Source organism: Neoarius graeffei, chromosome 3 (assembly GCF_027579695.1).
Source record: "Neoarius graeffei isolate fNeoGra1 chromosome 3, fNeoGra1.pri, whole genome shotgun sequence".
Taxonomy (NCBI): domain Eukaryota; kingdom Metazoa; phylum Chordata; class Actinopteri; order Siluriformes; family Ariidae; genus Neoarius; species Neoarius graeffei.
This window is the reverse complement of record NC_083571.1, coordinates 78,921,028-78,943,412: the sequence shown is the minus strand read 5'-3', so window position 1 is coordinate 78,943,412 and position 22,385 is coordinate 78,921,028. Positions and strand designations below refer to the sequence as shown.

Below are 22,385 nucleotides of genomic sequence, written 5' to 3'. Positions count from 1 at the left end.
TACCCGGACCCTTCTTCTACGCAGCCATAATGCTGTAATTGATGCAGTATGCAATTTGGCATTGTCATGTTGGAAAATGCAAGGTCTTCCCTGAAAGAGACGTCGTCTGGATGGGAGCATATGTTGCTCGAGAACCTGGATATACCTTTCAGCATTGATGGTGTCTTTCCAGATGTGTAAGCTGCCCATGCCACACGCACTAATGCAACCCCATACCATCAGAGATGCAGGCTTCTGAACTGAGTGCTGATGACAACTTGGCTCGTCCTTCTCCTCTTTAGTCCGAATGACACGGCATCCCTGATTTCCATAAAGAACTTCAAATTTTGATTCGTCTGACCACAGAACAGTTTTCCACTTTGCCACAGTCCATTTTAAATGAGCCTTGGCCCAGAGAAGACGTCTGCGTTTCTGGATCGTGTTTAGATACGGCTTCTTCTTTGAACTATAGAGTTTTAGCTGGCAATGGTGGACGGCATGGTGAATTGTGTTCACAGATAATGTTTTCTGGAAATATTCCTGAGCCCATTTTGTGATTTCCAATACAGAAGCATGCCTGTATGTGATGCAGTGCCGTCTAAGGGCCTGAAGATCACGGGCACCCAGTATGGTTTTCCGGCCTTGACCCTTACGCACAGAGATTCTTCCAGATTCTCTGAATCTTTTGATGATATTATGCACTGTAGATGATGATATGTTCAAACTCTTTGCAATTTTACACTGTCGAACTCCTTTCTGATATTGCTCCACTATTTGTCGGCGCAGAATTAGGGGGATTGGTGATCCTCTTCCCATCTTTACTTCTGAGAGCCGCTGCCACTCCAAGATGCTCTTTTTATACCCAGTCATGTTAATGACCTATTGCCAGTTGACCTAATGAGTTGCAATTTGGTCCTCCAGCTGTTCCTTTTTTGTACCTTTAACTTTTCCAGCCTCTTATTGCCCCTGTCCCAACTTTTTTGAGATGTGTTGTTGTCATGAAATTTCAAATGAGCCAATATTTGGCATGAAATTTCAAAATATCTCACTTTCGACATTTGATATGTTGTCTATGTTCTATTGTGAATACAATATCAGTTTTTGAGATTTGTAAATTATTGCATTCCGTTTTTATTTACAATTTGTGCTTTGTCCCAACTTTTTTGGAATCGGGGTTGTATTTGTCCTTCTCTGGGCGAGATGGTGTGTGGTCTTCATATGTTTTTAAATGCGACAAACCTGTTCACACCACAAGAATACACTGAATACAGCCTACACACATTGTGTGCACACATGGAGATGTTCTGTATGAGTGAGCCATGTGGTGCTTAGCCACCCCTGCTGGGCAGGACTGGCTGGGCGGACATGGAGGTAGCATGTGATGAACTGAGTGGACTGGCAAGTGTATGATTAATCATGAGGCGATCTCGGAGACCAAAGGGGCTGCTTTATCATGTGCTACACTGGAAATTAACTCAGGATCGAGAGGGAAATAGAGTTATATTGCAATGCAAGTGTGTCAGTTTTATTTTATTGTCTCTTGCTGATTATGACATCATATACAACTCAGTAAGGTAGCAGATGTGTGTATAAATAAATAAAGCAAGCCTCAATGTTCAGATTTAAGCATGAGCGCGAGCATATGTGAGAGCGAGGATGTGTTATGACACAACAGGGGTGGACACACAGCATGGACATGTGCATCTGCAGCAACATGTTGACTCCCTTTCATACGAGAGAGAGAGAGAGAGAGAGAGAGAGAGAGAGAGATGGGGGAGGCATAAATGGGGAATGAAGAAGACTGGCAAACCAAGACTAAAGCAACCTCTCTCTCTCTCTCTGTTTGTTCCTGGTTAATTATCTTAGTTAAAACTAAATGTATTCAATTAAAACACTATATTTAAGAAAACCCCATACATTCTATAATTATCGGTACCCCTACAACTTTGCATGGACAAAATGTAAATGAAACATTTTCTAATTTAGAAAATTAGAAAATGTCTAATGTCCTCTGTCTGTAAGCATTTTAGTTTCCGGAGCATAACTCAAAAACTATTAGGAATTTTTTTTTCACGAAACCTGACAGTTGTGTTATAGGAGAACTGAAGGCAATTTTTTTTTAATCATCAAAATTCTATTTCTCATTTTATTAAATATCGGAATGCATTTCTGACGGCTATTTTGTCGCTGCTATAACAAGTTATGAGTGTTTGAAATACGCTCTGTAATATATCAGTCCATATGTCAGAGCGATGGCCGTAAACGAGATTCGTTGAGACCTGTGCGAGACGTCGTAAGACGGAAGTAAAACGTACAGCGGAAATCAAAGTGACCGACATCTGCCAACGATGTCAAAAGACGCGCGCGCCCTCTTTCGAATGCTGACGTAATCAAGCCGGAAGTTTTGTTTGTTTTGATAGCAATCAGGAAAGGTTGAAAAAAGTAGGCAGTAATCGTCATTTAAACTCGTTTTAGTGCAATATTTCGTTTGGAAAACAGTTTTCAAAATGGCGGCACTGACACCTGGCTGACACTTCACGTTTCGAAGTCTCGCACAAGTCTCGTGAAGATCGCGCAGATAAGCGACGCCTGCCGTCGACCAAACGAACTAAATTCAACATGGCTAAAAACCGAATAGGCCGGTAAGTATAATATTTAATTGCGATTAGTTGCCAATACGAGTCACGATATAAGGTTACTAAAACTGAAAATGTAATTGAATAACGTTAATTAAGAAATAAAGCAAGTTTAAAAATGACTGCAGTTCCCCTTTAAGTGGCTAGAGGAGTGGTGCCTTTTGACATTTTTGGATTTATGTGATTTTTATTTTTTCCGTATTTCCATGGCAACCAATTTCTCATCTCATCTCATTATCTCTAGCCGCTTTATCCTGTTCTACAGGGTCGCAGGCAAGCTGGAGCCTATCCCAGCTGACTACGGGCGAAAGGCGGGGTACACCCTGGACAAGTCGCCAGGTCATCACAGGGCTGACACATAGACACAGACAACCATTCACACTCACATTCACACCTACGGTCAATTTAGAGTCACCAGTTAACCTAACCTGCATGTCTTTGGACTGTGGGGGAAACCGGAGCACCCGGAGGAAACCCACGCGGACACAGGGAGAACATGCAAACTCCGCACAGAAAGGCCCTCGCCGGCCACGGGGCTCGAACCCGGACCTTCTTGCTGTGAGGTGACAGTGCTAACCACTACACCACCATGCCGCCCGGCAACCAATTTAACTTAGGAAAATTTGGAGTGGGGTTTCACGTGGGGGCCGTGGGGATATGTCATCTCCTGACAACTCTTGTTTTAAGTCCACATGACTATTTAGAAACTTGAAGCAATCATCCATGACTTTCAGTTCCACTGGTGACACAGAGTCCAAATTCATTATGGTATTTTATCAGTACTGGAACTTTTACTGAAACTGGTTTCGATGGTCAGATGAGACAAAAATACAGCTTTTGGGCAACAAACCTTGAAGGTGGGTTTGGAATAAAAGGAAGGATAATTATACATAAAAGCACATAATCTCTACAACCAGGTTGTGGCTGGAAAATAATCCAAACCATACCTCCATACACAATTGGTTCAATGACCACAGAATCAAGCTTTTTACATGGCCATCCCATCTCCTGAACTAAACTTCATTGATAACTTGTAAGCTGAGCTGAAGACGAGTCTGCAAGAGATGATCTCGGACCTTGGGGGATCTGGAAAGGTTACGTATTTGATGAGTGCTCCCAAACTCCTTACTCCGTGTTCTCCAATCTCATCAATCATTATAAGAAAAAAAAAAATCTGTTGTATTGGCAAAGTGAGGTTGCACAAAGTCTCAATTGTAGGGGTGGTGATAATTGTAACACACGGTTTTGTTAACTTTTTTTTTTCAGAAAAAAATTATTGCTAGTTTTTTTTATTTTCTCAGAATAAGTGGACCACAGTTAAAGTTTAAATTTCTCTCTCTAGTTAACTACAAAGACATTTTTTCCATAACTTTTGGCCCTTCATCCTTATGAAGGGTGCCAAAAATTATGGAGATGATCACGTTGGAGGATTTCTTTGTGCTTTACCTTCATAAACATGCTGAAACCAGTCTTTAGCAGGTCGGTAAGTCCTCCAGAAGCATGCTCTATATCTGGGCACTCTGGTCGGCTTGGGTTGAAGATTTCCTCCAGAACCTGCTTTATGAATGGACGATACGTCGCCTACACAGACGAGAAACAACGTTAACGTGCACAGATATTCATTCAAGGGCCCTTTTTTCCAGGAACAACAACAAACAGGTCAAACACTATTCTAAATCTGGTACATGAGCTCCTCAGAGTATTGGCCAGTCTTTGATGATTCTGGGATTAGTATTCATGGCAGGACATTTGTCTGTGGGAGAGACGGCATCGGTGCTTTGAGCAGATTATGTAGATGTGTATGTTTATATCAGTAAAACAAAATAGAGAGTGAGTGAACGTGAACCAGCTCTATACTCGTTCGGTGAAGAACTTAATCAAGAAGGAATTACACTTTCAAGAGAGGATATCGTAGAATCTAACTGAGGCCAAGTTTACATTAGACCGTATCTGTCTCGTTTTCTTCGCGGATGCACTGTCCGTTTACATTAAAACGCCTGGAAACGGGAATCCGCCAGGGTCCACGTATTCAATCCAGATCGTGTCTGGTCCGGTGCTGTGTAAACATTGAGAATACGCGGATACGCTGTGCTGAGCTCTAGCTGGCGTCGTCATTGGACAACATCACTGTGACATCCACCTTCCTGATTCGCTGCCGTTGGTCATGTGACGCGACTGCTGAAAAACGGCGCGGACTTCCGCCTTGTATCACCTTTCATTAAAGAGTATAAAAGTATGAAAATACTGCAAATACTGATGCAAATACTGCCCATTGTGTAGTTATGATTGTCTTTAGGCTTGCCATCCTTCCACTTGCAAGTGGTAAGTGACGCGCATGCCTGATATGCGCTGGGATCACACACACAGCGGCTCAGTCCCGAATCACTGCTCGTGCACTTCACTCGTGCGCTCTGTGAGCTGCGCAGGGCCGGAGTGCGCACCCTCCAGAGGGCACTCGCTGTTCAGGGCGGAGTGATTTGGAGCGCAGGATGCCTGCGGAGCCGAGCGTATCCGTGTATTGGCGTTGCTGTGTGCACACTAATCGTTTTAAAAACGTTAATCTGATGATCCGCTGATACGGTCTAATGTAAACCCCACCTAGATTATACAACGTGTATAGAGGGAGAAAATACTGACAATCAGTGCTGCAGGTTTAAGATAGAAATTAAGCATGTGGGCTGAGGAGAGCGCACACGAGAGGGTCTCGGACCCTGGATGATCTGGAGAGATTGTGCAAAGAGGAATGGTCTCAGGTGCCCTGCTCTGTATCTCCAACCTTATAAAACGTTATAGGAGAGACTCAGTGCTGTTTTACTGGCAAAGGGAGGCTGTACAAAGTATTAAATGCAGGGGTGTAAATAATAATGCAACATGTTTTTGTTGAAAATAATTATTTCTTGATGAGGAATTTGTTTTCCTCTGAATAAACTTATTTCAATTAAAGGTTGGATTTTTATGCCTCCGCCACCGTAAGGTGCAGGAGGCATTATGTTTTCGGGTTGTCCGTCTGTCCGTGCGTCCGTCTGTGCGTGCGTGCATCCGTCCGTCCTGAAACCTTGTGAACGCGATATCTCAGAGGCTAATGAAAGCAATTTCACCAAACTTTCACCATTTGTGCGCTTTGGGACAAACATGAACTGATTAGATTTTGAGATCAAAAGGTCTAAGGTCAAGGTCACTGTGAGGTCAAATGTCTGTCCGAAAACCTTGTGAACACAATATCTCCAAGGCTGATGCAAGTAATTTCACCAGGTCAAGATTACTGTGAGGGCAAATGTCCGTCCCCAAATCCCAGCTTAATAAGGCGTGTAGTTTACCGGGCAGAGGCATCCCCATCGACGCCGTTGGCGTCGAGTTCTATCTAGTTCTCATTTTTTCAGCGTGAGATGAAGCGACTTCACCAAAAAGTGTTTTTTTTAAATCCTTTTTACTGATCTTTACAGGGGGAGTGTATATTATATGTTGGTGTGTATATTGTTAAATAGTTTGCATTTACTTGCTACAATATTTCTTAGCTTATATTTGGAAATCAAGAGGGTTTCTGTGGCAGAAAATAAACGTAGTTTGCTGTCATTTCGCCGGTTTGTTTATATTCTAAGCGGAAATGATTTTGTCGGATGTTTTGCATCAAGTTTTTATTGATCGAATTTGCCAGAAATAAAAATAAAATGCTCTGTTTCTCAAAATCTAGTGAATGTGGATAGAATAAAACAGTTATTCCACTCAATCTGTTCGTATATGGCTTATAGCCGACTTGGTGCTACGCGCCTCGTTGGTTATCAGCTCATGTACGACTCGATTTTGTGGAATAATTGTTAAATAGTTTGCATCTACTTGCTACAATATTTCTTAGTTTATATTTGGAAAACACAGAAATCCAGAGGGTTTCTGCGGTAGAAAATAAACGCAGTTTGATCGTTATCGGATGAAGAATTGAACATGAAAACTGAAAAGAAAATCTTCAACTCTGGCAGCCCTTCACTTGAGACAGAATAAAAGCAACGCTAAAAACACCATTTGTCCTGCTGATCCTGAATAAAAAGCCGTAAACACAGAGCTTCCTGGCATCACTGACTACATGGACTAACTATCATACACTACGTTCAGACTGCAACCTGAAACGACCCATATCCGATTTGTTGTGAAATCTGATTTTTTTGTTAGGCCGTTCACATTACCAATTATATGAGACTTGTATGCGATCTCCAATATGAACGGAAAACGACCCAAAAGTGTCCCGCATGCGCAAATCGACACGTAATAAGCACATCTACGTAATACGTAAACTAAAAAAAAGCGCACTCTTCAAGTTTGCAAGTAAAGCATGGAGATGAGGCGAGAACTGGCGATGTGGTTTTTGTGGCGGCGGCGGAACTCACACAATAATCTGATTAATGTGGGCAGCAGACTAATGAGACCGAAGGTGTCAAATTACTGGAAATTTCCAGAACAATCTTATAATCTTGTAATACAGGATGATTTAACATCCAGGTCCCTACCAAATCCACCATTAGCTTGATCAATTCTATAAAAGTCTATTTAAATTCTGAAAACTGTACAAATGTTGTTTTCCACCAAAGAGGCGGGATTAGCCAACGCAGAATAGTGACGTTTGTCTCTTGTTGATGACGTGTAGGTCGCATGAATGCGACCTGTCCGGTCAGAATGCAGTCGCATGTGAAAATAACGGATATGCATCGGAATTAGGACCACGTATCCAAGCGGCCTGGGTCGCATGTGAAAAAATCGGATCTGTGTCGTTCAGATTGTCGATAACAAATCGGATACAAGTCGCATATGGGCAAAAAAATCGGATATGGGTCGTTTCAGGGTGCAGTCTGAACGTAGTCATAATGACGATAAGTAGAAAATAAACCATACCTCATTACACAGTCTCACTCTCTCTATACACTGCAAAAAATAAAAATTTTAGGAAGTTTATTTGTCTATTTTCAAGTCAAAACATCTAGCCACCCTTATTATAAGACATAATTGCCCAACAAGCAAAACCTCATTTAGCTAGAAAGGCTAGTTTTTAGACAGTCCATCTTGAAAATCTTGTATAGACAAAATGTCTTGAAAAAGTCTTATTTGGAGCACCTTTGAAAATAAAACATGTTTTTTTTAAAACAAGTAAGTACATTTTGGACATTTGTCAAATGCGGTTCATCTTGTTTCAAGAAAAAAACAAAGTATGCTTGTTTTGGGAATAAATGAACTTTACTGAAATCTTTGAATCTTTCATTACAATTCAACTCCACCTTACAGATCCTAAGTTTACTGCGACTGTTTTCTCAGTCATTCAGAGTGAGCTCCTTCTAGATGCTGTACATACTCTAGACCAGACAAGTGCCTTCAAAAAGGCTATGAGTGAGTGGAGGGCGTTTTAGTGAGGTCTTTTTGGAATGCTGTGAGTTAAGATCAGTGGTTTTTTTTGTTTGGTTGGTTATTTTTTGTGCCTGATCTTGTAAACCCCTCGTACACATGAATAGTCAGTGCCCCAAAAATGCACTGTTGCTTTGGCGTTGTGTAAGCACTTTAAGTCAAAATGCGTAGACTTTTTGTTTTTGGTGCCTGAGGTCCTGGGGAAGTGGAATCTTAAGAGATGTTTTAACATTTGAATGTTGAAATGGGAAAAAAATAAACTTGTTGCAATGCTACACGTGTCGCCAACTTGATTCAAGATAGTCTCTGGTCTCATATCTAGAGTATTTTACTAATTACAGGTCACAAAAGGAGAATCTTTTAAAGGCCTGATGACACGAACATGACTCTATGCAATTTCTTAAATAAACTATACAACATGGCAAACATGTTAGATTTCTGTTATAATTACGTGAAAAGAAGCTGTTACGCGAATATCCAACTTTTAATTGCACAGCGCAAGAAAACTGGGTCTGTGGCTCGCGGCCATGTTGTGACGTCAGCGGAAGAACACGCTGCGGTTCACTGGCTGTTCTACTCTGGTTCTACTCAATGGAAATGGCGCATGAAAACGCCGGTGAACTCTCTAGTGCTAGCTCTTCCTCTTCTGGGAGTCTAGAATTGTGTTGATCTCTTCCGAATAGAATCTATGATAGCCTACCCTCTTTACCCTTTGCCTCTCGTTGCTAGGCAGCAGTTACATGAAAGCCGCAAGCTTTCACAAGCAAATACATGACTGATATCACGCCGACTTTATGATTACATTTATGATTATCATGTAGAATCTATAGCTCTACGTACCTTTATCTTATGTCGTTTCACAACACATGTTCTGACAGGAGGACTGTCTTTGGATCCGGCATAGCTACTAGTAGACCCCCTCCGGAATACTGGCAGTGTTGCCAGATTGGGAGGTTTCCCGCCCAGTTGGGCGGTTTCAAGTGCATTTTGGTGGGTTTTGAACATATTTTGGGCTGGAAAACTTCAGCAGTATCTGGCAACAGATACTGCTGACGTTTTCCAGCCCAAAATATGTTCAAAACCCACCAAAATGCACTTGAAACCGCACAACTGGGCGGGAAACCTCCCAATCTGGCAACACTGTGTAGGCACTGCTGATGGTAGTAACACACGTTTGTGCAGAACTGAACACCCAAGAGATTCTTTTAAGCTGGGAAGGGTGTCAAAACAATCCAAATCGAAGTGTTCAGAGCACAGGACGGATGTTGGTGAGGGCTCCCACTTGTCACGAGTGCGCCTGACTTGCTTCACCCACTTCGCATGCAGCTCGGGATCTCTGGGAAACTTGAATAAACTTACCCCATCCTTGTGGGTTTTGGAGCAAAAGCCGGCAACAGAACGCGAAGGCATAATAACTATATATATATATATATATATATATATATATATATATATATATATATATATATATATATATATAAAATAATGTCTAATAAAATACTAATAATGATAAACTGAACACCTGCCGCATCAACAACAAACTGGTAAGTTAGGAGGAAGGTTCTTTCACTGACGTCATATAGCTCCTCCTCCTGGGTGCTGCAGCCCCGTCAAATTTGCCCAGATAGCCGCGTTTTTTATCATAACTTGTAAAATAGGCGCCTTCGTGAATTAATATATGGATCATCGGGAATTACTTTTTATGTTATAAAACATCGCCAAAGATGTCAAAAACGTGTCATCAGTGCTTTAAGCTAGCAATGCTTAGTTGTAGAATTTAACAATGCTAATATTACTAGTATATTTATCTTAAATTCAGTTTTTCCTGCTAAGACTTTGTCATGAATTTAAGTGAAATACCCTTAAAATGAAATAAATAAAAATGACTTGAATGGCTAAATGTAAGAAGTACGATCTTGTTATAAGAACTATTTTGATTATTTTGAGTTAATCAGATCTCGCATAATAAGTTCCCCAATCTTATTTTGGAATTATTTCATCTAAAAACAGGTTAGATTTTTCATCTTACTTTAAGAAATCTTACCAAGTCAAATTTGACTAGTTCCATTGGCAGATTTTTTTTCACCTGATTCAAGCAAATATGCTTTGTTTTAATCTTTTATTTCTTATTTTTGAAAGGCCATTTTTTGCAGTGTAAAAAAACCACCAATATCAGGTTAAATATTGACGGGAATCCTATTATATAAATTCAGAAAAAGCATCCGATCAATGCTCAACTTGCAGCCAGTGATTAATGACCATTAAACCTGCACTTTTCATCGTGCGTCAGACACTAAAACAAAAACAGCACTGCCATTTAACACGCGTAGCACCTACACACTCGACTCACAATGGAACGATTAGCGCTAAATAGAAAAATAGAAAACAGAAAATAGAGGAGTGCTGTGCTAGTTCATTAAAAAGCTATAGTATTAATGAATAATAAAAATGATGAAGGCTTAAACTTTGGTGTGCTTCCTGTGAGCCGTACCTGGTTGCAACAGTAGTGCCGCAGTTTAAAGTGGTAAAAGATGGGAATAAGTAAGAATAATAAGCAGGATTCCTGTACTGAGTGTATGACGGAGGAATGCGGATGCGCTCCAAGAAGCAGACCCGGTTTAGCTCCGAGGAGCAGCAGACAAAAATAACACCTGCACAGCTCAGTACTGACCTTGAGGTCATCACGCACGATGTGAAAATACATTCCGTTTTAGTGCGTGTGTTTTGGGGACACCAAGTATCTCAGCTGGCCAAAAAATCTGAACAAACGATGGGACCCAAACGTCTAAGAGCAGGAGAGACAATGCTTCTATTTTCATGGTTCTAATTTAATATCGCAATTTTCATTTCAAATTATATTACTGATAACAACTTGAGTGGAAAGTAGAATCTCTGTATTTACGTGAGCTCCAGAGTTTCTTGGTATTCATAGCTTGTTCCCCTTTCTGCTTTAGTGACGGTGTGTACTCGAGCGGACTCCGCACGTTGGAGCGAAACTTTCTGATTCATTTCAGACCAAATCGTCTGAATACGTGCTTCATTAGAAGAGACGAAGGAGAATCTGACCTTTTGTACCAAGTAGTTAACATGGTAGGAGAGAATATTCAAGATATTCAGAAAGTTAACTTTCTTTTTTATAGTTCAAAACCTTTTGTTTATTTCCAGTTAAAAAAAAATAACCCTGGATTTTCAATGTGGTCTCAGACTTATGGACCGTGTTGTACAAATTCAACACGAGCTATAATTACGAGAAGAGTTCTTCACAAAGACACGAGGTGAGACGTAACCTTCTTACTTATTTACAGCTTACAGTTGATTTAACAAGAAGAAAAAGCCTTTATTTGTCACGTGCACATTCGAGCACAGGGAAATTCCTCCTCTGCATTGAAACCATCTGAAGCAGTGAACACACAAGTGAGCAATGAGCACACACACATACCCAGAGCAGTGGGCAGCCATGCTAACAGCGCCCGGGGAGCAGTTGGGGTTCGGTGCCTTGCTCAACGGCATTTCAGCCATGATACAGAGGGAGGGGAAAGTTCTGTTCAATCACTCAACTCCTCTCATATTTTCCTGCCGGTCCCGGGAATCGAATTGGCAACCCTTTGGTAACCCAAGGCTGCCTCTCTAACCCTCAAGCCGTGGCTGCCCTGTTTATACAAATCAATATACAGCGCTCAGCATAAATGAGTGCACCCCGTTTGAAAAGTAACATTTTAAACAATATCTCAATGAACACAAACAATTTCCAAAATGTTGACAAGTTTAATATAACATCTGTTTAACTTATAACGTGAAAGTAAGGTTAATAACATAACTTAGATTACACATTTTTCAGTTTTACTCAAATTAGGGTGGTGCAAAATTGAGTACACCCCACAACAAAAACTACTACATCTAGTACTTTGTATGGCCTCCATGATTTTTAATGGCAGCACCAAGTCTTCTAGGCGTGGAATGAACAAGTTGGCAACATTTTGCAACACCAATCTTTTTCCATTCTTCAACAATGACCTCTTTTAGTGACTGGATGCTGGATGGAGAGTGATGCTCAACTTGTCTCTTCAGAATTCCCCATAGGTGTTCGATTGGGTTCAGATCAGGAGACATACTTGGCCACTGAATCACTTTCACCCTGTTCTTCTTCAGAAATCCAACAGTGGCCTTAGATGTGTGTTTAGTCATGTTGGAAAAGTGCACGATGACCAAGGGCACGGAGTGATGGTAGCATCTTCTCTTTCAGTATAGAGCAATACATCTGTGAATTCATGATGCCATCAATGAAATGCAGCTCCCCGACACCAGCAGCACTCATGCAGCCCCACATAAGGACACTGCCACCACCATGTTTCACTGTAGGCACCACACGTTTTTCTTTGTATTCCTCACCTTTGCGACGCCATACAGTTTTGAAGCCTTCGGTTCCAAAAACATTTACCTTGGTCTCATCACTCCAGAGTATAGAGTCCCAGTAGTCTTCATCTTTGTCAGCATGGGCCCTGGCAAACTCTAGGTGGGCTTTTTTGTGTCTGGGCTTCTTTCGTGGATGGCATCCATGCATGCCATTCCTCTGCAGTGTACGGCGTATTGTGTCACGGGAAACAGTCACCCCAGTTTGGCTTTCTACTTCTTTAGATAACTGCAGTGAACTTGCATGCCGACTTTCTTCAACGCTTCTCATCAGAAGACGCTCCTGTCGAGGTGTTAACTCCCGTGAACGACCTGGATGTCTCTGTGAGATGGTTGCAGTTCCATCTTTATTAAATTTTTGTACCACTTTTGCTACAGTGTTCTGACTGATAAGTAAAGTTTTAGCCTTCACCTTTGTGGTGTAAAGAAATTATTTTCTTTCTCAGGTCTTGTGTCATTTCTCTTCCATGTGGTACCATTGCTGACAGCATGAAATGGGGAGGGGTTTTCTTTAAGTAACACCCTTTTATAGTCAACTGTCTGCTGGACACCTGTGCAATGACTCACCTCTGATTGTATTCTTGTTAAATTAGACATTTGTAGTCGACAATTTAGCTTTGCTCCAGAGACTTTCAGTGGGGTGTACTCATTTTTGCACCACCCTAATTTGAGTAAAACTGAAAAAATGTGTAATCTAAGTTATATTATTAACCTTACTTTCACGTTATAAGTTAAACAGATGTTATATTAAACTTGTCAACATTTTGGAAATTGTTTGTGTTCATTGAGATATTGTTTAAAATGTTACTTTTCAAACGGGGTGGACTCATTTACGCTGAGCACTGTAAATGCCTAAAAACATAAAACCATGCATCACACTTAGGAAAGACAGCACATGGGTTCTTTATATTTAATAAAGAAAATCTGTCATCACACTATCCGGTGTCGATCACATGAGGACGCATTCCCTTTTGAGTCTGGCTCGCCACTGGTGCTTCTGGCTTACTCAGAAGACATTAATTAAAAATTTCTATCCAGATTTCCGTTAAGCTCCTTCGGGACAATAGGCACTTTTGGACCAAATGGTTCTTGCTGAGAGGAAGTAGCTCCTGGGGAGCGTGCCCGAGAAGAAGAAGAAAAGAGAAGAAGAAACCTTTTTATTTGGTCACATGCACACTTCAAGCACAGTGAAATTCAGAACTACAGACCTTCAAGGTCTTTTTTTCCTGTCTGCATTCATACCACTAGTAGGAATGCTGAAGTGATGTAAGCTGGCTGACGGTTGCTATAGCGACGTCACTAGTCAGCGACGTCAATTACTTCAGGTATTATCTGTTTGAATAGACCTACATGTCTATTCAAACAGATAATACCTGAAGTAATTGAACCGCTTCTAAAAATAATAACTTCTCTTACAATTGGCTATGTACCCAAATCCTTTAAACTAGCAGTTATCAAACCCCTGATTAAAAAACCTGACCTTGATCCCTGTCAGCTGTCCAATTATCGGCCAATATCAAACCTCCACTTTATCTCCAAGATCCTTGAAAAAGCTCTGGCACAGCAGTTATGCTCATATTTACATAGGAATAACATCCATGAAATGTATCGGTCAGGATTTAGACCTCATCATAGCACAGAGACAGCACTGGTTAAAGTAGTAAACGACCTACTGTTGGTGTCTGATCAGGGCTGTGTCTCACTGCTTGTGTTGCTTGACCGTCGTGCAGTATTTGATACCACTGATCATTCCATTCTTCTGGATAGACTAGAAAATGTTGTGGGAGTTGAGGGAATGGCCCTCTCCTGGCTCAGCTCTTATTTAACTGATTGCTATCAGTATGTTGATATAAATGGTGATATTTCTAGACATACTGAGGTAAAGTTTGGTGTTCCGCAAGGTTCTGTCTTGGGTCCACTGCTTTTTTCTTTATATATGTTCCCTCTGGGTGATATTATTCATAAACATTGTATTAGTTTCCACTGTTATGCTGATGACACACAGTTGTATGTTTCTGCAAAACCTGATGAGAGACACCAGCTTAATAGAACTGAGGAATATGTAAAGGACATTAGACACTGGATGCTTATTAACTTCCTTCTGCTTAACTCTGACAAGACTGAAGTACTTGTGCTAGGACCACATGCAGCTAGAAGTAAGTTTTCTGATTACACAGTAACTCTGGATGGCCTTTCTGTTTCTTCGCGTGCAGCAGTAAAACACCTCGGAGTGATTATTGACCCCAGTCTTTCATTCGAAACTCACATTGATAACTTCACCCGGATAGCTTTCTTTCATCTCAGAAATATTGCTAAGATAAGAAATTTAATGTCACTACATGACGCGGAAAAACTAGTTCATGCTTTCGTTACCTCCAGGTTGGATTATTGTAATGCCTTACTGTCTGGATGTTCCAATAAGTGCATAAACAAGCTCCAGTTAGTTCAAAATGCAGCAGCAAGAGTCCTTACTAGAACTAGAAAATATGATCACATCATGCCTGTCTTATCCACACTGCATTGGCTCCCAATCAAATTTCGTATTGATTATAAAATACTACTATTGACCTTTAAAGCACTGAATGGTCTCGCACCACAGTACCTGAGTAAACTTCTGCTCCTCTATGACCCACCACGCCTACTTAGATCAAAAGGTGCAGGCTATCTGCTGGTACCTCATATAGTGAAGGCTACATCAGGGGGCAGAGCCTTTTCTTACAAAGCCCCACAGTTATGGAACAGCCTTTCAAGTAGTGTTCGGGAATCAGACAGTCTCAGCGTTTAAGTCTAGGCTGAAAACATATCTGTTTAGTCAAGCCTTTTGTTAATGGTGTTTATGAGGTAAAGGAGTAGCTCTGGAGGGTCCTCAGACATAGTGTTTTGGTAAACTGGGATGTATGGATGCTGTCAGTCCCCACTCGCTTGCTCACTCGAGTTTGTTGACGGTGTAGTGGCTGCTGCTTTATGTCCCGGGGCTCCCTCATGCCTGTGTTACCTTCTGGCTCACCCCTTTTAGTTATGCTGTCATAGTTAGTTTTGCCAGAGTCCCTGCTTGTACTCAGTGCAATATGTATACTGTTCCTACTTATTCAAGTGACATTGGGCATACCTAACAACCTGTGTTTTCTCTCTCTTCTCCCCCCCCAATCTGTCCCTCTGAGTTACATGTCAGTCCTGGGATCGAGATGCTGACCTCTTCTGTTTCTCGGACCTGCCTGGTCCATCCTGGTGCCCTGTGTCTGGTTGGAGTCTCATCGCATCGCTCCTGTGGAGGACGGCCCCATGTGGACAGCTGGGGGTCGTGCCTGGAGGACGCTCTGGACTCTTACAGTGGTGTTTTTGCGGCTGGGGACTGCAGTTGACTTGCTCACTTTGGGACTGCGGTTGTCGTGAACGGTTTTGCGCTTGGGTTTCCGTTGGTGGGGGGTTTATAGCATCAACGAAGCTGATTTTGTTAGGACTGTTAATGTTATAGTCATGTTGTCTGTTGTTGCCCAAATGAGGATGGGTTCCCTTTTGAGTCTGGTTCCTCTCGAGGTTTCTTCCTCATGTCGTCTGAGGGAGTTTTTCCTTGCCACCGTCACCACAGGCTTGCTCATTGGGGATAGATTAGGGATAAAATTAGCTCATATTTTAAGTCGTTCAAATTCTGTAAAGCTGCTTTGCGACAATGTTTATTGTTAAAAGCGCTATACAAATAAACTTGACTTGACTAGTTTGTTGTTTGTTTATATATGAATATGTCTTGTTCACTAACGTGTTAGAATGAATGTTTCTATGGAAACGGATCATTCCACTGCGCTGTAGAATGTGGGAGACCAAGAAGTGTTACGAGCTGATGGTAAATACTTTATTTCACATTATAAAGAGAACGTTTGTGGTGGAATGTAGTCCATGACTGATTAAAATACGTTTACTTAACATGTTAATGTGGATTATTATTTTATAGTCTTCAGGTTTTCTTATGTGATAGCTAAAAAAAACAAACAAATCCATGGAGAAGAATATTTACTTGAATTAAGATTTTTATATTTCACTCAGACACATCAAAATAATGCTGTTTCCTCTGTTACAGAAAGGTTTAATGAAGCCCAGACTTCACTGTCAGTCCATTTGTCCATGTTTTTCCCCCCATTGCCGGTGCTGCATAACGTGGCCTACATTGGCGCATGTGTTTGACCCATCATCTGGACCAATCACAGTACACTTACATCACTCATGGTTTCTCTTCTGCTGCAAGAGTATCTACCTTGAAGTAGGAGCTAAAAAAGTCCCTTAAAATGGTGTTCTAAGAGCTACAATCATTCTCAGTTCCTGCAGTGTGGACACGCAAAAAGGGAGAACTTCCTATAACAGTTCTAAGAACTGAAAAAGTTCTAGTCTGAAAGTGCCATTGTTAAAAGCACTATATAAATTGAATTGACATATTTAACAAATGCTTTAACCCCTTCAATACCCTTGGACGTGTCACGTACGTCATGAAATCTTTTACCGCTTTGCCTTATGACGGAAGAATGTTTTAGGCATTGACTGTAATTCATATGTGCCACTGTGAAGTAAAAGTAATGTGCCATGTAAGGTACATAAAAGGAGGGTGTTTATGACGAGTAGCGTACGTCATAAGGCGCAGCGGTAAAAGATTTCATGACGTACGTGACTTGTCCAAGGGTACTGAAGGGATTAATGGCACTCCCATGAGAAGACTGGGCTTATCGCTGCAGCTTATCCAAGTCAGGAGATAGTACTGGAAATCATAGCTGTTACAGTCAATGTAAATCGCTACTTTGATTTGATGAACACAAGAACCCTACGTTTCATAAATAAGTGACAGCAAATGGATATGTTTTTCGGTTTAGTCAAGATCAAGTTTTGCATTTCACATTAAATTTTCATGACGCCTCTTTTACAGGAAAAGCAATGCTGTCTGCTTGCGTCAGAATGTGGAGCATTCAACTTTCAGACTGAAATACTGCCCATGTCCTGTTTAGATTAGGGACATATTCTGCAAAATATAAAATGAGCACTGTCGACCTTCTAGCTAGAAATCATGACTGTGCCATGCAAAAATATGCTTAATTTATCTTAACTAGCCATTTTGTACCCTACCAGTGTCAGGCCCTGGAAACCTTGTTAGTGTACATGGCATCATGGACTCCATGAAATACCAGGACATTTTAAATCAAAACCTGGCTGCCTCTACCGGGAAACTAAAACTGGGTCATCATTGGATCTTCCAGTGGGACAATGATCTGAAGCATATGTCCAAATCAATACAAAAATGGTTTGTTGAGCATAGAATCAAGCTTCTGCCATGGCCATCTCAGTCCCCTGACCTGAACCCCATTGAAAACCTGTGGGCTGAGCTGAAGAGGAGAGAGCACAAGAGAGGGCCGAGAACCCTGGATGATCTGGAGAGATTGTGTAAAGAAGAATGGTCTCAGATGCCCTGCTCTGTCTCTCCAACCTTATAGGGTGTTATAGGAGTAGACACACTGCTGTTTTACTGGCAAAGGGAGGTTGTACAAAGTATTAGATGCAGGGGTGCCAATAATAGTGGCACGTGTTTTTGTTGAAAATAATTATTTCTTGAGGGATTTGTTTTTCCATGAATAAATTTATTTCAATTAAAGGTTGACCTTTTCTCTTTTTTTTTTTTTTAAGTGAGAGATGAAGCAACTTCACCAAGAAGTGGATTTTTTTTTTTACAACCATTTTTACTGATCTTTACAGGGGGAGTGTATTTTGTTATTTATTTTATCCACATTCACTGGATATAAGCAATCACACGCTCTGATTGGCTACTCTACTACTAGGATATCAGCTCATATACGGTGAGTAGAGAAAAACAGAATGGCGGCGCATGTTGCTGAACCAACCGAGGATGAAATAAAAACTCTGCTCGAAAACAAAACAGAAAAAGCAACAAAATATGGAATAAAAGTATTTGATGGTAAGAACATATCTTTTTTTAATTTTAAGAATTATTATTATTGCATTTTTTTTTTTTTACAAATTGCTGATGTCATTTCACCGGTTTGTTTATATTCTAAGCGGAAATGATTTTGTCGGACGTTCTGTGTAAAGTTTTTATTTAATGAATTTGCAAAAAATAAAACTAAAATGCTCTGTTTCTCAAAATCTACTGAATGTGGATAGAATAAAACAGTTATTCCACTCAATCTGTTTGTATATGGCTTATAGCCAACTTGGTGCTACGCGCCTCGTTGGTTATCAGCTCATGTACGACTTGATTTTGTGGAATAACTGTTAATTATTTTTTTTCGCGGTGCGGTTTCCATCAAATCCTGCGCTCTGATTGGCTGGCGAGCGGGTCTGTATCCTACGGTACGGACCCCGGTTACGGACCCCGGTTACGGACCTCTGGCGACTCGCTCGCTTGTTCACAACAAACAACATAGTAGCAATTTTTGTCAACGTTTATCATTTTTATAAGATTTTTATCAAAATCTTATAAATTTTTGCCAGCATTTCTCAGGAGAATAGCATTAATTTTACATCATGGATAGCGATAACAACAGTGTTCACAGCGAAAGCGAGTTTTACTACCCTGAGGAAGAAGAAATAAAAGAAAACATTTAAGGAGAAAGCTAAAAACCTCTAACTTGCTAATGCCGAGCAAAAACATGGCTGAATCCTGAATGACTCCTATTTGTATAAATAGGGAACTACATAGGCGGCAAAATGTAGTTGTTTTCCTGCCATGGAAGTGCACTTGTATACCGAGGAGGAAGACATTTGCATTACAGCCGTGAATGAGGATTCAAAATGGCGGCTCGGCTTGGTTTTCCCTTTCGGGCGCTCTCGTTTTCTGTTAGAATTTGGTAAAGAAAAAAATAAATATATTATTTACCAGCTTAAGGTCGGTCTGTATGGTGAAATCCCGTGACCTCGGCCTTGAATACTGACCTCGGCCCAGAGGGCCTCGCTCAGTACTTTCAAGACCTTGGTCACGGTATTTCACGATACAGACCTCCCAGCTGGTAAATAATATATATATATATATATATATATATATATATATATATATATATAGTTTGCATCTACCTGCTACAATATTTCTTAGTTTATATTTAGAAAACAAAGAAATCCAGAGGGTTTCTGTAGTTGAAAATAAACGCAGTTTGATTGTTATCGGATGAAGAACTGAACATGGACCGAAAAGAAATTCTTCAACTTTGGCAGCCCTTCACTTGAAAGAGAATAAAAGCAATGCTAAAAACACCATTTGTCCTGCTGATCCTGAATAAAAAGCTATAAACATGGAGTTTACTGGCATCACTGACTGCATGGACTAACTATCATAATGACGATAAGTAGAAAATAAACCATACCTCATTACACAATCTCGCTCCCTCTATAAAAAAAACCCACCCATATCAGGTTAAATATTGACGGGAATCCTATTACATAAATTCAGAAAAAGCATCCAATCAATGCTCAAACTGTAGCCAGTGATTAATGACTATTAAACCTGCACTTTTCATCGTGCGTCAGACACTAAAACAAAAACAGCACTGCCATTTAACACGTGTAGCACCTACACACTCAACTCACAATGGAACGATTAGCGCTAAAATAGTAATAATAATGACGATAAAAACAAATGAACCATCGGTGGAAAACCCACATGTTGTATAATATTGCAGTGGGTCATCCCTTAGTCATGTCATGCAGCGTTACACAAACACCTACAACACCTACTCTATTAATATTAATGCAGTACAGATTAAGAATGAAATAAAAACAACATGCCCTTCCAGGTTAACATGACACTCCTACTCTAATACTCCTACTCAAAAAAAACAACTGAAAAACCCTAGCCTTTTCATCAGTGTGTATTCTTCTGTAAAGCACAGTACACACTGTAAAATCCAGAGAAAGCGATCATAAATATCAGTTACAGTGTCCTTCAGAATTATTCGCACCCTTTATGCTAATGAGCAAAAATTAATACGTAAAAACAATAACAGCTGCACATATCTTGAGCTCAAATATACAGGAACTTTGTATAGTTTTCAAATCCACATGCTGAGACGGTGATTTAAAAACACTGAGTTCATGTTTCTTTGATCACTTTGATGAAGTATGTTTGGTTCATCTCTATCTACACTGAATTCTGAACCTCTTGGCAGAGGCATCCATATTTAAATAATATTGGCCGGTGTTGAGTGGTAAATCAGATATATTCCATTCAGCTAGCATGATAGTGAATGAGTTGAAGACGAGTTCAATATCATGCTAGCTGAATGGAATATACAGTGGTGCTTGAAAGTTTGTGTACCTTTTAGAATTTTCTATATTTCTGCATAAATATGTCCTAAAACAGCATCAGATTTTCACACAAGTCCTAAAAGTAGATAAAGAGAACCCAGTTAAACAAATGAGACAAAAAATATTACACTTGGTCATTTATTTATTGAGGAAAATGATCCAATATTACACATCTGTGAGAGGCAAAAATATGTGAACCTTTAGTTTCAGTATCTGGTGTGACCCCCTTGTGCAGCAATAACTGCAACTAAACGTTTCCGGTAACTGTTGATCAGTCCTGCACACCGGCTTGGAGGAATTTTAGCCCATTCCTCCATACAGAACAGCTTCAACTCTGGGATGTTGGTGGGTTTCCTCACATGAACTGCTCGCTTCAGGTCCTTCCACAACATTTCCATTGGATTAAGGTCAGGACTTTGACTTGGCCATTCCAAAACATTAACTTTATTCTTCTTTAACCATTCTTTGGTAGAACGACTTGTGTGCTTAGGGTAGTTGTCTTGCTGCATGACCCATCTTCTCTTGAGATTCAGTTCATGGACAGATGTCCTGACATTTTCCTTTAGAATTCGCTGGTATAATTCAGAATTCATTGTTCCATCAATGATGGCAAGCGGTCCTGGCCCAGATGCAGAAAAACAGGCCCAAACCACAATACTACTACCACCACCATGTTTCACAGATGGGATAAGGTTCTTATGCTGGAATGCAGTGTTTTCCTTTCTCCAAACATAACACTTCTCATTTAAACCAAAAAGTTCTATTTTGGTCTCATCCATCCACAAAACATTTTTCCAACAGCCTTCTGGCTTGTCCACCTGATCTTTAGTAAACTGCAGACGAGCAGCAATGTTCTTTTTGGAGAGCAGTGGCTTTCTCCTTGCAACCCTGCCATGCGCACCATTGTTGTTCAGTGTTCTCCTGATGGTGGACTCATGAACATTAACATTAGCCAATGTAAGAGAGGCCTTCAGTTGCTTAAGAGTTACCCTGGGGTCCTTTGTGACCTCGCTGACTATTACATGCCTTGCTCTTGGAGTGATCTTTGTTGGTCGACCACTCCTGGGGAGGGTAACGATGGTCTTGAATTTCCTCCATTTGTACACAATCTGTGACTGTGGATTGGTGGAGTCGAAACTCTTTAGAGATGGTTTTGTAACCTTTTCCAGCCTGATGAGCATCAACAACGCTTTTTCTGAGGTCCTCAGAAATCTCCTTTATTCCGGCCATGATACACTTCCACAAACGTGTTGTGAAGATCAGACTTTGATAGATCCCTGTTCATTAAATAAAACAGGGTGCCCACTCACACCTGATTGTCATCCCATTGATTGAAAACACCTCCAAAATTACTGCTAATCCTAGATGTTCACATACATTTACCACACACATATGTAATATTGGATCATTTTCCTCAATAAATAAATGACCAAGTATAATATTTTTGTCTCATTTGTTTAACTGGGTTCTCTTTATCTACTTTTAGGACTTGTGTGAAAATCTGATGATGTTTTAGGTCATATTTATGCAGAAATATAGAAAATTCTAACGGGTTCACAAACTTTCAACCACCACTATATCTGACATACCACAAAAAAGCCATTATTATTACTATTATTATAATGCATACACATTCAATGGAACAATTATAGATTTTACAAAAAGTTAAGAACGAGGGGGTAA

At 40.5% G+C, this 22,385-nt stretch overlaps 1 protein-coding gene across 1 annotated transcript in view; it reads right to left on the bottom strand.

The window, feature by feature from the left end:
- The window catches only part of scfd2 (sec1 family domain containing 2), a 417,589-nt gene that overhangs the window by 25,296 nt on the left and 369,908 nt on the right, over positions 1-22,385 (bottom strand). Inside the window, exon 7 of the mRNA XM_060917394.1 lies at positions 4,062-4,196. Coding sequence (XP_060773377.1) covers positions 4,062-4,196 — 135 coding nt within the window. The remainder of the gene's footprint in view (positions 1-4,061; positions 4,197-22,385) is intronic.